At 41.0% G+C, this 16,845-nt stretch overlaps 1 protein-coding gene across 2 annotated transcripts in view; it reads left to right on the forward strand.

The window, feature by feature from the left end:
* The window catches only part of myo1ea (myosin IEa), a 62,772-nt gene that overhangs the window by 15,687 nt on the left and 30,240 nt on the right, over positions 1 to 16,845 (forward strand). For both annotated transcript variants that reach the window (XM_047151647.2, XM_047151648.2), the window contains exons 2-8: positions 3,864 to 4,007; positions 5,622 to 5,711; positions 6,021 to 6,115; positions 13,384 to 13,471; positions 15,064 to 15,153; positions 16,108 to 16,239; positions 16,639 to 16,773. In XM_047151647.2, the coding sequence (XP_047007603.1) occupies positions 3,864 to 4,007; positions 5,622 to 5,711; positions 6,021 to 6,115; positions 13,384 to 13,471; positions 15,064 to 15,153; positions 16,108 to 16,239; positions 16,639 to 16,773 (774 nt within the window). The remainder of the gene's footprint in view (positions 1 to 3,863; positions 4,008 to 5,621; positions 5,712 to 6,020; positions 6,116 to 13,383; positions 13,472 to 15,063; positions 15,154 to 16,107; positions 16,240 to 16,638; positions 16,774 to 16,845) is intronic.

Raw genomic sequence — 16,845 nt, forward strand, 5'->3', positions numbered from 1 at the left:
AAAAACAGCCTGATTTTAAGTGTAGTATGCCGCCTACTTTTTATGGAAGCCAGTCTTCACATTAAATTGTGCTGTGCTGAATGTCGGTTCATAGTTAAGGGTCGGTTTTCGGATCGCGCCACCATGGGATGTGTATGACATGACACATAACAGGTGGACTCATTATCACGTTCTAAAAGGAGCGCTTACCGATCCTGGGTGAACCACAGAAATATTCTGAACTTTTGCCTCTTGTGTTTCCGCTTTTCAACCTCTCCCTTTCCCAACAGAACATTATCATTCCTAAATAAGCACAGTGGGAACAAATCTGTCTCCGTAAAATGACTATGTGTCCTCGGATTTTAAAGATAAACTTTGTTCTCCTTGTTCTCTAACGCTCCAGTCTGGATGGGGAACAGTTTTAAATGACGTCCTTAAAAAGCCACAGCATATATAAACGCCGTAGTATATTTCATGCACGGTGTTTAGTATTTAAAAAAGAAATACTCTTTGTGTAGAGGCCACTACTGGTGTCGCTTGTGGGTGTGCACTGTAGTAGTAGCTATGTATATATAGCTTCTGCCGTCAAATTCAATAATGCACTAATCAGTGGGACTAGACTTCTCTGGAAGATGAGCAAAACAAGCAAACTGTACTAGCTACATACACTCCAAGGGCATCTCTGCTACTTCCATCCAAGCTTCATTTTTCTACATAAAGTTTCTATACGCATATACCAACAGGTCAGAGGAAGATAAGATGAAACCACGCTTATAGGCTTTTCTCTCACTTTTATGTGAGTCTGCAATGAATGGGAACAGTTGCAGGTAGGAACTAAAGATGTGAGTGGGGAAGCTAGAAGCGGTAGGTCCATTTGAGCCATAGGATTGCTGTGAGGAATTATTCAAACTAGTTGTTTGGAGTTGTTGCTTTACTACATCATATTCTAATTTGCATAGAATGTAGAAAATCTCAGTTCAAATGGCACGTGTTGCTTGGCCGGCGTTGTTGCATTGCATCTCCGTGTTGTGTACGTACATAAAAAATGAACGGTCTCTTGTTGTTTGGCACATGCTAGTGTGAACACAGGGGTACACACATAAATCAGGTTAAAGGGGGAATCAATTGTAAACCCAGAACTTGTTTTCATCATCCATGTCTGCTATGATTGGTCCTATTGAAAGGAGCTTTGGGTTAGGACAAGTGCAAGCATCTCCAAACAATATTACACATTAAGGATGCACAAAGTGTTCTTTTTAAGTGAGTTTTTGTACTCTGAAATTAAGGATACGGTGTTTCTCGTACCGCCAGGGTTGGGGGTTCGCCCTGCGTACGCAGAGTTTGCATTCTCCCCGTGCTTTGGGGTTTTCCTCCGCGTTTTCCTCCGGGTACTCCGGTGGTCTCCTCCCTCCAGTCCAAACACATGCATTGTTGACTGATTGGCATTTCCAAATTGTCCATAGTGTGTGCCTATAGTATCTCTTCCCACCCCCCCACCCCAACACATCCAGGGTGTCACCTGCCTCGTGCCCCGAGTCTCTGGGGATAGCCTCCAGGCACCCCATGACCTTGTGTAGGATAAGCGGTGCAGAAAATGGATGGATGAAATGAAGAATTGGACACTACAGTGTCTGTGTATACCTTGCAGATATGCACACATGCCGACTGCAATGCCTCAACTGTTCCATTTGGTACAGCACTGTAGTGTTTTTCAATCCTCCTCGGCTCATCGACTTAACTTGTAGTGTTAGAAGAGCAGGTAAAATAAAAAGCAGTGTACAAAGGTACTTAAAGATAAGAAATGTACTAACTGATGTTAATTTCATGAACAATCTCAGCTGTTGTTAAAACTAATAATAAAAAAATAATAACTAAGGTTATAGTTCTGGTTATAATTCTGTTTCATGTATGTTTATTATAATACTAGGACTACAAAGGAGCAGCTGATACACTTCTTATACCGAGCTGCATGAGCTGCTGGTTTGGCTTCAGTTCTATCAGGAACACGTGGTGGGAAAAGAATGGTCCTAAAGAGCATTTGGGCTTCAGAGAGATTTTTTTTATTTTTTATGGCACAGCTGAATTCACATTCCACTGCTTTTGTGAAAAGCAAAGAAATCCAGACCAAAAAAAAGGGAGCAGACCAGACAGAAATGGTGTTAGATGTTCTGAGATTCATTTCTCCAGTTTCTCTTCTGAAGGCTGAGATTAAAATCTGGATGGTGTGAAATGATCGTAGACCTGGACCTGTATTTAAGTTGTTTGTTAAGTTAGGTTTTTCATTTTGTTTTGTTTTTGTTTTTGTTTTTTTTTTGCTTAATCATAGGCTTCCTAGCTCCCTTTTGTTTATACTTCATCCTCCTCCAGGTCCTAATGAGCTCCCATCACTCCAAAATGACACCTACTACCGGTTAACCAATGAGAGGTATCTTCCTGTGATGTGACGTGATGTCTGCTGTAAAACCCGTTAATGAGCACCAGGTGGAAAATTGTTTGACCTGGGATGTTTACTGTGGAACAAAATTGTAAGACCAAGGTGAAAATAGTATCCAAAAAAAACCCATTCCTTGTTGTAGTCTATGCAAGATGGAGTTTGTAAAAGGAGAGCGGTGTTTTATTTAGCTGGTGAAAACAAAATGCTGCCACCCCAGTCTGTAGCTCTAATAATGGTGTCCTCATAAAGTGTTTTTTTTGCACTCCTTTACTTTCCTGTAATTTACCCGTGTCGGTTTATTTACTCCTGAAGAGTTCATCTAAGCTCATTTGCATTAGGAATAACTTTGAATCCCCTCTACTTTTTCATCACGTGTCCTACTCCTCTGTGTATTGTTTCAGATTGTAACGTAATGTACGAATTTAAGTAATATAAGAATTTAACAGCATCCCAGAGATCTGGAAAAATAATAAAGGAGAGGAACAGACATAGCAAGCCATCAAGATCACGCTGAATCAGGAAACTATGGTTAAACTTGACATTAAAATGACATTGAATCTGATGTTTTCTGTGCATGTTCTCTGGCCTGTGTGCAATTCGTGATTGATGCTTTTTATGTCTAAATATCTCAGGAGTAAAGTTGATCATGCTGTGCCATGGCCTCAGTCGACACTGGCTCATTGCCCATGATGAACGACCGTGATGAATGATATCCCACTGTGTACACTGCAAAATCAAAGGAGAGAAACAGATAGAGAGAGAGAGAGAGGAAGAGGAGGGACCTGAGTTCTGAGGAACACAGGCATCAAAAGCAGTATTTGCAGTGGCTGTGGAAGATTTGCATGACGCTGCACTTTTCATGAGCTCAGAAAAAACAAAGCCATCATCTGCTGTGTTGAGAGAAAACAGACTGTATTCCAAACGTATTGGTCAGTAAATCGGACGCGGTCAGTTCACCGAGCGTAAGCAATGTCTGTGCTTTCGCAAGGCTTGGAATAGGTTTGCTGATGAAGGGAGTGCACTAAAGCCAGCTGTGCAGTGACAAGCTTGTATTCAGGTCCTGGCTTTAGGTGTGAAGTCATAGTTGGGAAAACATAGATGGGAAACAACGCGCTTTTGCTGATTTGACCTGTGACGAGGTTACACATCGTCCTTTTACAGTGCTATGCTGTTTTACATGCAGGAACAATGAAAATTTCCTGACACCAACCATACACAAAACATTAGATATACAGAATACATTACCGAGAATAGGTTAGTTGTTCTCTGATGACATTACACACGGGCAATATGAAAAGCAGTTTTCTAATGTACTGTGTTTTGTAAGTATGCAAATGAATATTTGTGTGCATTTTCTCGCCGATAATAAGAGAATATCTGAGATCCTGTGGGGAGAAAAAAAGAGTGTTTTCATTTGAAATAAAATGTGTGTGTGTGTGTGTTTTAACAGGGGAGCCGGGGACACTACCGGTACCACTGGCAGAGCCACAATGTCAAGCAGAGCGGTGTGGACGACATGGTGTTACTCACCAAAATCAACGAAGACGCCATTGTGGAAAACCTCAAGAAGAGATATATGGATGATTACATTTTTGTATCCTTTATCACTGTAACCTCACGTGGGTCAGTAAGATGAGTCAGGGGGCCGAGCTAGGGATATGAGAGCCATCAGACGTGCAATAAATGTCAGTTGAAAGGTTCCTGTAATATTTTAGCAGGATCTTGATTGATGCGTTATGTTGTACAGATCTCCTCAGGCTTTGGCTCAATTATTTATGGAGTTATTGATAAAAAAGAGCTGGATGAAGAATGATTTCCTGGATTTTCTTCAATTGTGCTTTTGGATTTGTTCCACCACACCATAGATTAAATCTTGATTAGACTGGCTCTACTCAGGCTTAGCCAAACATTTACAGCCCAAGCCACTCTGATCCAGCAATCCACAAAAACAGTTATTAGGTATGGCTGTTAAGAAGTTTGTGCAATGTTCTTTGCAATTCAGAATGTCTGACTTGTCATGTCTGTTGATTGTCTGTAACAATTGGAAAGCTATGTTAAGACTCTCATGAACCCTTTTGTTTTCTCTCAACATCAAGCATTGTTTAAATCTAAGATGTAACTCTTCTACTGGGAAGTTGTGAACGTCTCGTTGGGTTTCATGCTTTAGAACTAAGCCGAGTAATCCTGGAATATATCTGTGCTGTGTAATGTATATAGTCAGGGTATGTGGAAACATTCAAGTCTTCATTCATAATAACGGAGCCCCTGCTTCTTTACCCCTTCCAGAAATGCTGAACGATCCCATTGAAATCTCACAGGTCATAAACTTCTCTGGCCTTATTAGGATTAAGGGTTCTTAGCTGATTTGGGCCATTGGAAGTTTTACCCCAAACTAAGTGCTGAAATTGTGGTCAGAAAATAGTAACAGTGATGCTGTGTTGTAGTCAGAGGCATATGGGACTGAGGTCAGCGTGAGTCAAGCTCAATGCTTGCTTTATTTGCAATGAGCAGCAGCCGCCTAGTCACTCTAGTCAGAGGAGACAGTACTGCCTTTACAAACCCCTGACCTATCAGGCAGAAGTTCCTCTGAAGTTCCATATGACAAATACTCAGCTGTCATCATCATCATCCATTTTTAGGTCACTTTATGTCTGCCAGTTTTAGTACATTACAGTTTTAACAACTGATTAGTCTAAAGAAAAGAGTTTACTCAGTTCCCCCCTTAATTTGAATGTAGTCGATCACCTGAGGCATATTTTGGAGCTAGAAGGCTAATTGTCCTAACAAGAAAAGGAAAGCTTATACCTAGCAGTGTAGCGCTGGGCAAACATGACTAAATCATCACACAGTGTCCTCAAACCACACTGAATTGTTCAGTATCTCACACAGACTTGCTTCTGTGGTGTCTAATATCACATTAATTAATTAATCACATTGTAATGTATGAAGCTGGACAGAAGCACATCACATAGCTGAAACAATAGTGCTGGTCTATTCGAAAGTAGAAAGAGCACATAATTTGTGCTTGCTCAGCAAAAGCTTCAGACTTGCATTGAATGCTTGTGATATGTACGGTGTGTCGGAATGAATCGAAGGTTACTATTTATTTTTTTTAAAGCAATGGGAGATCCTCGGTGTAATACAATGTATACTTATGTATATTATGTGTATTATTAATGGACTCTTAACCCTTGACCTATAAACACAGACATACATTGGACCTGTGCTCATATCTGTTAACCCTTTTAAACAAATGCCATACTTTGGGGACAAGGAGGTGGAGATGTACCAAGGAGCAGTAAGTATTATATTGAAACTTTCTTTTAAGAAATAAGGTGTGGTCCAGATACTTGTACCCACTGCATTCTTAGGTAAAGGGAATGCAGCTCAGACCTGTCTTATAAGGAAGTCGCCTGGCAGCGTCTCGGAACAACAGCATGTTTGCGTCCGCTCTCATTGCCTGAGCATTGACTGACAGAGCCTGGCTCGGCTCTGTGGCCTCTCGGCGCAAACATTTTAACCTGTGGGAGTTTATGTTGTCCATTTGTTATTTATTATATTTTTTTTTAACTACTCTAATTGTTCCCTGTTTTTTGTTTTCATTTAGGCTCAGTATGAAAACCCTCCTCATATCTATGCACTGGCAGACAATATGTACAGAAACATGATGATTGACCGTGAAAGCCAGTGCGTCATTATCAGGTAGGCAAACAAATAGACTGAGTCACATTTTTCGGCCACGTGGGAGTTGTCTTTGTTGGGAAAGGCGTTGGCCATTATGAGTTTTACCTAATGCACACGTGGCAGGATTTTAGGTCGATGGATATCGGTAGACAATTAATGACCTCTGCTTAATGGATGGGAGGAAAGCAGGCCCGACTTGCTCAACCACTTTAACAAGTGATTTGGACGATGGCTGGTCCCTTTGAGACCAACTGAGAGCAGTGTCTGGGTGTGTAGGGGTGTGTGCGTGCGTGCGTGTGTGTTTTTACACCACTTTCTACACTCAGTCACTCTTGAGCCCCTTTGACACCAACTGAGAGCAGTGTCTGGGTGTGTGTGTATGTGTGTATGTGTATTTGTACACCACTTTCTTTTGCAATATAGTGATATGTAATTTCTAGAAGGTTCGGTATCATCAATGTCATCTCAAGTTGCTCTTGCTGTATATTTGCCTATTTTCTTTAGCATGTAGGTAGACTACAAAAGGCAACAGCTTTTAATTTTCATGTTTCCTGCTTCCTCAGCACAGGAATTTCAACTGGAATGGTCTCTCAGGCTCTGCTGTTGCTGCTATATACAACACATGTGTGTGTGTGTATAACAGGGATGTGCAAAAGTGCATATTTCTAAAATCATCTTATATTTAGTCTCAAGGAAAAGCTGTATATGCTACCCGCTGTGCCATGGTCCCAACCCAAAACATTCTTTCAGTTTCCCCAAATGCTACAGTGTTATATACTTTAATTAAACTGTCTTTTCAAGTGCAAAGCTGATAGAAGATTGGGGTATATACAGTGGTGGAAATGGCCGAGATACACTGTTGGAGAGTTGTTTGGTTGTTTTTTTGTTTTGTTTTGCGGGGGTTGTAAATATGTGTAAATATAATATAAATATAAACATATACATATAAATATCTCTATAATATGTAATAACATTAGACTTATTTAATGTCTCCTCCAAACGATATGCTTTCTTGAGTATCAAGACAGGCACATGAAAGATTGATGAACAACATTCATGAATTATGTGTGGCACAAAACAAACACCGTTCATTCATCCTTATCTTTTATATCACAACCCTCTGCCCTCTCACTCCTTTACCAGGTGGCAAAAAGTATTTTAATATAGTCCTGCCAGACTCTCTCTCTCTCTCTCTCTCTCTCTCTAGCCTTTTTTAACTATCAATAAAAATAAGAGTAACAGCCTCTGTCAGTGCTATAAAAAATTAAAGTGGTACAGTAAAAAAGAAACCTGCCAAATGACAGCTAAAACACTTTACAAACATTACATATCTCTCTATGTAACTACTGACCAGGTTTCTATTTGTAATAAACATGTATGCTAACATAACTGTGGATATAATACTCAGCAAGCTGTGATGGTGAAATTAAGATGTTCAAAATAGATTAAACCTGGATCATTTCAGGTAGGTGCACGCAGCTTGTGATCCATATCAAAGTTTCTACTATCGCATCAGTTAAAGTAACTGTTTCTGTTAAGATTTTCAGCTCCATTAAGACTCCGTTAACTAAACTGAGGTGGTCTGGTCGGTCCTGTGAGAACACGCGCTGATAGAGAAGCGTTCCCATTGGCTGCAGCCTGTAGGTATTAATCAATCACGAAAGTCAGCATTGTGCAACCACGCACAGAATATCCCCGCTATGCTTATATGCAGAATTCGCATTTATGTGCGGAACTGGCTTTCGAGTGGATAAAAGATAGAAACCGTCTTCATTTCCCGGAAAAAAATTTAGCCACTTTGAACTGGAATGCTGTCCCCCCTTGAAAATCACTCCCTGGACTTAGTCACCCATGTCTCATCCATCCCACTTTCCTCCCCTTTCCAGCCATGGGTATATGGTAACTGTACAATATTCCATCGCTAATTTTCAGATAGCCAGAGAGAGAGCATGTGGACAAGAATGGGGGGAAGTTGTGTTCTGGTTTGTGGTGTGTGTTGGTGGTCTGCTGGTCAGCTGAGGCCAGGTTTCTGACTGTATTGCCTACATCATGGCGAATGGCTCACGCTTCAGCATTTTCCTCTCGTTTGTTTGTCCAGCAGGCTGTTACCGCACAGTTTGGCCACAAAATATACTGGAAGTGGAATTCTGCTTGGTCAGATTAGCAAACAAAGCCCCTGCATTAAACTGCTGCTCAGGCATTGTGTGGTCAGCACAGCACTTTTACCGTTCTCTTGTTATTATTATTAAAGATTCATCATGAAATGAGCCGTTTTACTTCAAACTCCCAGCACCTTAGTTCATGTCTTTTTCAGATTTCCTTTCCTTTTATTGTGCAGTCTTTTGTGCGACTCTGCAGGCTTTTGGAATTTTCTACTCTTTTCTAACATGTTACTGCTCTTTCTGTGAGCACAATTCTCACGAGTTACAGTGCTGTGAAAAAAGTATTTGATTTCTTCTGTTTTTGTGTATATCTCATACTAAATTGTTTCAGAAATTAAAAAATCTAGGATAAAACAAAGGCAACTTGAGTAAACACAAAATAGAGTTTTTTAAACGATAATGTTATTTATTGAAGCAAAAAAGTTATCCAATACCAACTGGGCCTGTGTGAAAATCTATTTTCCACCGTAGTTACTAATTCATAATTCATAATGGGGTTCAGCTGGACTAGACGCAACCAGGTCTGATTACTGCAAACCCTGTTCAATCACGTCATCACTTTAATAGAACTTTTTCTTGGGACTCTATAAAAGCACAGTGGAAAAACTCAGCACAGTAGTGAATCCTCTCAGAAGTGGCCGACCTTCCAAAATTCCTCCAACAGCACAGCAACTACTCATCCAGCAAGTCACAAAAGAGCCAAGTACAACATCAGAGGACCTACAGGCCTCTCTTGCATCAATAAAGGTCACTGTTCATGACTCCACTATCAGAAAGACACTGGGCAAAAATGGCATCCAGGTGAAAATCACTTACAAAACACACCTTGCTTATCCTCAAAGCTTTTGGGAGAATGTTCTGTAAAATGATGAATCAAAAATGGAACTGTTTGGAAGACAGGGGTCCTGTTACATCTGCCGTAAACCAAACACAGAATTCCATAAAAAGAACATCATACCTACAGTGAAGCATGGTGGTGGAAGTGTGATGGTGTGGGGATGCTTTGCTGCTTCAGGGCCTGGACAACTTGCAGTAATTGAGGGAAACATGAATTCTGCTCTCTACCAGAAAATCTTAAAGGAGAACGTCCGGTCTTCAGTCCGTAAGTTGCAACTGGATTATGCAGCAAGACAATGATCCAAAGCATAGGAGTAAATCCTAGTGCTAGAAGTAAGTGAAAGACTGATCTCCAGTTATTGGAAGCATTTGGTTGCAGTTATTGCCGCTAAAGGTGGCACAACCAGATTTAAAGTTTTAGGGGGCAATTAGTTTTTCACATTGGTGATAATTGTTGGATAACTTTTTTGGTTCAATAAAAAAAACCCAAAAAAACCTTATTGTGTGTTTACTCAGGTTGCCTTTGTTTTATTGTTGTATTTCGTTTGAAGATCTAAAACTATTTATTATAAGATACACACAAAAATAGAATCAGTCAGGATTTCAATCAAGTTCTTTTTTTTTTTCAGCACTGTATATGAGTCAGTTGCTTTGCTTTTGGTCAGGTCTCAGGTTCTTCCGCTTTCTGTTTTGAAGTAGTTCATACATAACCATGTGACCTAACTATATATTAGACTCCCATTGTTTCACCATCACAATGGCTACGGAAGCTGGGGATCTGTTTCAAGTGGAGGAAGCCATTTAGAGAGGAAATTGTCCCTCACTAGAACAGAGGTAAGGATACAGAAAGAATAGAGGTAATTCCCAGGGAGACAGTGACACCTCATCACCTCATTATCAGTCCATAATGTGACAGTCCACAACAAGCCAGACTGGACATACAGTTTGGTTTAAAATAAAAATAAAAAATGTAAACACTGGCATTGTGCAGTGTGGTACTGTGTCTGTTTTGGCTGAGAGGTAATGAGTTTTATCACAGTGTGTTGAATGAAGCTGACAAGGTTCACAGGAAGTACTGGTGGTGCTGGTGTTTTTCTTTTTCTCTTTGTCCATATTTGGCGAATAAATCCATGTAGAAAAATGTCTTTAGCTGTGTAATTACAATATACAATGGGTAACTCCTACAGAAAAGGATTAAAAATAGCACCCAGATTGAAGCTCCAGCCCTTGGTGTGGAATGAGTGAAGTGCCAATATCGGCATTACTCATTTCCTTCATAGTGGAAAGCCAACATCACTCAGAAGTGGAGTCGCAGAGAGGCATATTACAAACATATACATCCATTTTATTAGAAACACCTGCACATTCATGCAATTATTCAATAAGCCAATCAGTGGCAACCAGGCGATGTTTTCCCAAGCTTTAGCTGTCTTGAGTCAGTGAGTGTTGAGTCAGGGGCAGTTGTGGCTTAGCGGTTAAGGCTCTGGGTTACTGCTCGGAAGGTTCAAGCCCCAGCACTGCCAAGATGCCACTGTTGGGCCCTTGAGCAAGGCCCTTAACCCTCTCTGCTCCAGGGGCACTGTATCATGGCTCTGACCCCAGCTTCCTGACACACTGGGGTATGCGAAGGATACGGTTTCACTGTGCTCTACTGTATGTGACCAATAAAGACTCATTATAATTGAGTCTCTGGCCACTGAAGCCTCAGATTGACAGGCTGACAGGGTGGAACCTGTTGTGGTCTTCTGCTGTTGTATCCCATCCATCTCAAGCTTTGATGTGTGTGCTTTCTGAAATACTTTTCTGCTTACCACGGTTGTTACTTCTATTTGAGTTCTTGTGAGCTCGAACCAACACAAAACAAGCAGTTTGTCCCTGCAGAACTGCCGTGCACTGGATGTTTTTTGTTGTGTATGTGTAAACTCTAGAAACCGTTGTGTGTGAAAATCCCAGGAGATCAGCAATTCCTGAAATACCCAAACTAGCCCATCTGACACGAACTGCCATGCCACAGTGAATCACACTGTTTGATGAGTATATTAATTGAGCTCTTGACCTGTATCTGCATGATTTTATGCATTGTGCTGCTGCCACACGATTGGCTGACCGGACAATTGCATGAATGAGCAAGTATGCAGGTGTTCCTAATAAAGTGGACAGTGGCTGTGTATTAACATGTATGAGTTAAGATTGTTTGTGTGCTTGTGCTTGTGCATTTGCTTGTGTGTGTGTGAGATGAAAACTGGTGTGCATGAAAGCCCTAACTGCAAGACACAGTAGAAGGTTTCTCAGGATGAAATTAGCTGAGAAGAATAGGTATATAGAGTTACTGTCGTGTAACGTCATGGGTCTCTGACAGTTTCCTCTGGCCTTCTCCAATGGCTCACAGCTGCATCGGCTCTAAAAAGTACTACAAACAAGATTACTTACGAAATCTTCCGAAAACATAAAATCACAGCTGATTCTTCTCTTCTGAATGATGTGAAGCTGTGCCAAACTCAAAGCAGGACTCAAAGCAAGTATGAAACTAGGCTATTTTAGCCATATGGAAAGAAGAGAATGGGTAATGTTCACAGGAAACTGTCTTCCGTGTGTAGGAAGTCAGGCTATAGTAGTTGTTCGGTTAATTCAGCAAGCTTTGTGATTGCTGGTACGATGACATCACAGTTTTGCAGCCTCATACAGTAAGTGAAGATTGCATCAATACAGGGATCACACACATCTCATGGTGCAATCACGGGCTCGTCATCGAGTGGTTAAAGATGTGAGAAGACTAGGCTAGGCACAAATATAATGATGGAAGCAAACAAATGAGCTAGCTAACATGCATCTGTCAAGTGTTACATACGTACAATCTAATGGCACAGTGAGATTAAGAGAGTAAGGTAGAGCTGGTGAGAATATGAATTTCCCACAGATCTGTTGGAAAAATGCCATTTAAATTGAATGACCACATTTCCATGGGTTCTGACGTAGTGTGAAATGTCAACATTGCCTAATAACTTGTGAACTCATCGCTGTTAGGAAATTTCAGTTGTTCCGCCTCATTAAGTCGGAATAGTCGAAGTTTAATAATAACGATGAATGTTGTTCACACATCATTTATAAATAAACATATATACAAACACTTCTCTCAAACATAGTAAACAAAAGGTCTATGCTGTACAAGATAAAATATTTATTTTTAAAATATTCATTTCAGGAAAGTGCGGTTAATATCTGTAAAGTAATTTGTATCCAGTGTCTATAAATTCACACTTTAACCATCTCCCTTAATCCTGCTTTGTAACTTCTCTATATTTAATTTCTATTATATTAATAGGCGACAGGGGGCACAGTGGCTTAGTGGTTAGCACGTTTGTCTCGGGGTTGGAGCTTGGAATCCCGCATCCGCCCTGTGCGTACGGAGTTTGCTTCAAGGGTTTCCTCTGGGTACTCTAGTTTCCTCCCCAAGTCCAAAGACGTGCATTGTAGGCTGATAGGCTTTTCCAAATTGTCTGTATTGTGTAAATGTTTGTGCGATCCAACCCTGCGATGGGTTGGCACCCCCGTCCAGGCTGTCCCCCGACCTGTGAAGGAAAATTGTCTCTTTTTTTTTGTTGTTGTTGTTGTGTGTGGAAATGTTAGCTTTCATAACTAAGCATTTCAAGTCATTCATTTCATTTAAAGTAAAGTAAATGCTATATCCTGGTCCGGGTCACAGTGGATCCAGAGCCTGTCCCATGAACACTGGACACAAAGTGGGAAGACACCCGGAATGGGACGCCAGTCAGCATGGCACACAGATACTTACATACTCATTCATGCATTCATTCACACCTGTGAGAAATTTAGAGTAGCCAGTCCACCTATTGGCATGTTTTTGAGAGGTTAAAGGAAACTGAGAACCCAGAGGTTCTCCTGATAATAACATGAGAAACACACAGAAAGTAACAAAGATCCAGAAGCTGTAAGGCTGTAATGCTTCCCACTCCACTACCGTGCCATCTATAAGAATTTGAGAAGTATCTTAAATTGTTGGGTCAGAGTTTGTCAGAGTTTTTTTTTTTTTTTTTTTTTTACCTCAAACAAAGATAGTTCACTGTGTTCCCTGTTCTTATTCCTGCCTCCCTAAAATAGTGCATCCATGGTAATGAAAATAGTCAAGTGTTTATTTGTGGAACAGCGGTCAGCTCTGCTGATGGAGCTGAGAATGTATTTTGCTTTCTGTGTTTTCTGATGACGCAGCACTCTTTGAGCCCGTTATGTGTGGACTGCAGTTTTGACTGCGCTTTCTGTGTCTCATAGTGGTGAGAGTGGTGCCGGGAAGACAGTCGCAGCCAAATACATTATGAGCTACGTCTCAAGAGTGTCAGGAGGAGGACCTAGAGTACAGGTGAGTCCAGCATGTCTGTCTATACTGAAAGCGACCTGCAAAATCAGAGGAAGGTGGAACATTTGTTTTTAATAGAATATGACACCAAAAACCTCTTCCTTTAAAAAAAAAAAAAAAAAAAAAGTTAACTGGGATTTTCCAATGAAATTTTCAGCTTCCCCTTTTTGATAAAAGACGCTGTAAAGTTTATCTGCTACACCTTTTATGGCTGCATATATTTGGTGGAATTGATTAGTGTGTGCATTTGGCTCAAAGTGCAGACAGTTTTTACATTTGACCGAATTCATTTCCTCAGATGAAGTCATAAAAGCTTGGAGGAGCAAAAAAAAACAGCTTAGCATAATGCCACTCTGCAACATTTAATGAAGTCACCATTGCAGGTTTTGCTGATCTAATCTGTTTTGTTTAAATTGTGATGCATTGTGCTGCTTGGGGTGTGTGTGTGTGTGTGTGTGTGTGTGTGTGTGTGTGTGTGTGTGTGTGTCTTAATGCCTTTATTTCTTCCTGCTCATTCTGAGCTCCTGCCTTTATGCATTCCCTTATGTGTCATGGTTTTATGGAGTCCTCCCTTTTCTGTCCTGTTATTTGACTCCCAATGATGCACTACACCCTGACCATTATAGTGGGAGTCTCTCTCTCTCTCTCTCTCTCTCTCTCTCTCTCTCTCTCTCTCTCTCTTTGTCTATTTCTCCCCTTCTCTCTCTGATTTACAGTTAATGGATTATAGTAATAGTTTACTCATCACCATAAAGCATTATCTAATCAAAGTATTCTAATACATTGTTAAGTAGAGTGTAATATTGTAATATTCGAATGCCCAGTGGAGACTCAACGGTTAAGGCTCTGGGTTACTGACCAGAAGGTCGAGGGTTCAAGCCCCAGCACTGCCAAGCTGCCACTGTTGGGCCCTTGAGCAAGGCCCTTAACCATATCTGCTCCAGGGGCGCTGTATCATGGCCGACCCTGTGCTCTGACCCCAACTTCCTAACAACCTGGGATATGCAAAGAAAAGAATTTCACTGTGCTGTAACGTATATGTGATAAATAAAGGCTTCTTCTATAATACACTATATTAAATAGAATGTTCTTGCCTTACAAACAAATAATTCCTTGGTCTTTTCTTAACACTTACTGATGTCTCTATCCTATGCAAATGATTTGTGCATGCCATTACACATGCAAATAAAACAGTGCTGTAATTGATTGAAATATCCATCTTTGATCTGTTGGATATTCTGGAGTGTTTGTCCATACAGCTAGCCTTCTGAATTCCACAAAAAAAGTTTTATTCCCAAATGACCGCAGTTGCGTTTACAGGCTCGCCAGAAATGCTACCATAGAATTTCTGCGTATAATAAAAGATGCGTTTCTTGATCGGCTCGCTGATTTAAAATGCATGTGCTCCTGATCTGCAGATGGTTTGGAGCAGATAATGCAATCCAAGCGAGAGGACTTGGTGTGTGTGTGTGTGTGTGTGTGTGTGTGTGTGTGTGTGTGTGTCCCATGACATGCAGACTGTGTTGCAGGCATATGGTTGTCAACGTACATCATCATCATCATCATCATCATTGCTACTCTCTCTTTCTCCACAGCATGTCAAAGACATCATTCTGCAGTCCAACCCTCTCCTGGAAGCCTTTGGAAACGCCAAGACGCTGAGGAACAACAACTCGAGCCGATTCGTAAGCACTCTACCTTCTGCCATGGCTTTATGTGTAAAAGAGAGTGCTCCTAAAGTCATGTGGTTTACCGAATCTAAGCTGGGAGGCTTCCAGAGCTTTATGGGGACAAAAGAAAACACAAGAAACTTCCAATTAAAATAGAAAGAAGGAGAAAAAGAGCAAGAGCAAGGGAGTCTTATTATTACCCTCTCCTGTCTCTTTCTGTCTGCATTATGAGTGGGAAACGGGGCCAGGTGAAGTCAACAGCTGGAAACCGAGAAGAGAAAGGGGTTAGAGTGGATCCAGGTTAGGCATTCACAGGCCAGGCTGATATATGAGCATGTGTATACTTTACAGTGTATAGGGGGGAATTACATCTAGCTATTGTGAACTCCGTAGACATGAATCATTCTATTTCTGTGCTCCTTTTAGTCATTGGAAAGAGGTATGTGTTGGCTGTTTGAGACTTGTTTGTATTGGAATAGAAGCAAAGAGTAAAATGACTGTAATAATAGCTTAAGTCAAAGCCTGTGAGATCCATCCCAGGCTCTCTAAACTGTGCATAGCTACTTTCAGTAAAACTTTAATCCAAAATAATATTCATTAAAAAATATTTTTTTTTTGCCACGTCTGAAACTCATCATTTAGTTTCAGGCCATCTCTGAGACTCACTGATGTGAGTATTACTTTTTGTTCTCCTGGGTTTGGTTTAGTTTTGCATAGAGGGGAATGAATCAGATGTGACACGTTGAGAATCGATGTGGATTAGCCACGTTGAGGAAGGGGTTAGAGAATGAATAGCGTTTCACTGAGTTCACGAGCCTCAGTGCTGCTGGGAATCTCATCACACCCTTGCTCTGCATGACTGTGGCTTTTTTTTTTCTTTAGGTCTGAGTACACGAGACAATGGGCTGCAGGTGTTTTGAGGATATGTGTGTTTAAACACTGTTTAACACCGCACGTTTCTTCTGGCAGGGCAAATACTTCGAGATTCAGTTCAGCTCCGGCGGTGAACCAGATGGCGGGAAAATCTCCAACTTCCTGTTGGAAAAATCTCGCGTGGTCACGAGGAACCCTGGAGAAAGAAGCTTTCACATCTTCTACCAGGTGAGAACCAGACCTTAGGGAACTCTTTTCATCTCTCTTCTGAGGAGGACAGGGGAAAGATTAGCAGTGGAGGAATTGAGAAAAAGGAAAGACCTGGCTCTATTACTGCATGAACTCCTTGGACGAGAAACAAGACCGTCTGGCTTCCGGAAACCTCTACGGCCTCTTTTTCTTGGATTAGAAGAGATACAATTAGACCAGACTGACCCTGCAGTGTGCTCTGTGATGGAAGCACAGCATAGTTTTGTAGTTTATTTGTAATATAAGATAATTATTACAATACAGATATCCTTGGTTCAAATGTAGCAGTAATGCCAGGGTACATGCATATGCTGGGCACTTATATAATTTTATAATCCTGGAAAATAAATGTCCTGAATGTTCACTTTTGTGACGTAGTTGATCGAAGGGGCCACCGCGGACCAGAGAAGCACTCTGGGAATCACCAGCCTGGATTACTACTCTTACCTCAACCAGTCAGGATCCTACAAAGTAGATGACATCAATGACAAAAGTGATTTTCGGGAAACTCTGGTGAGTCACTGGACCTTATCGTGTCTTTTCTATTTTCATGATAGGAAAGACGAGACCGTTCACCCATATGTT

The sequence above is a fragment of the Ictalurus punctatus genome, chromosome 27, assembly GCF_001660625.3.
Source record: "Ictalurus punctatus breed USDA103 chromosome 27, Coco_2.0, whole genome shotgun sequence".
In the NCBI taxonomy this organism is placed as follows: Eukaryota; Metazoa; Chordata; class Actinopteri; order Siluriformes; family Ictaluridae; genus Ictalurus; species Ictalurus punctatus.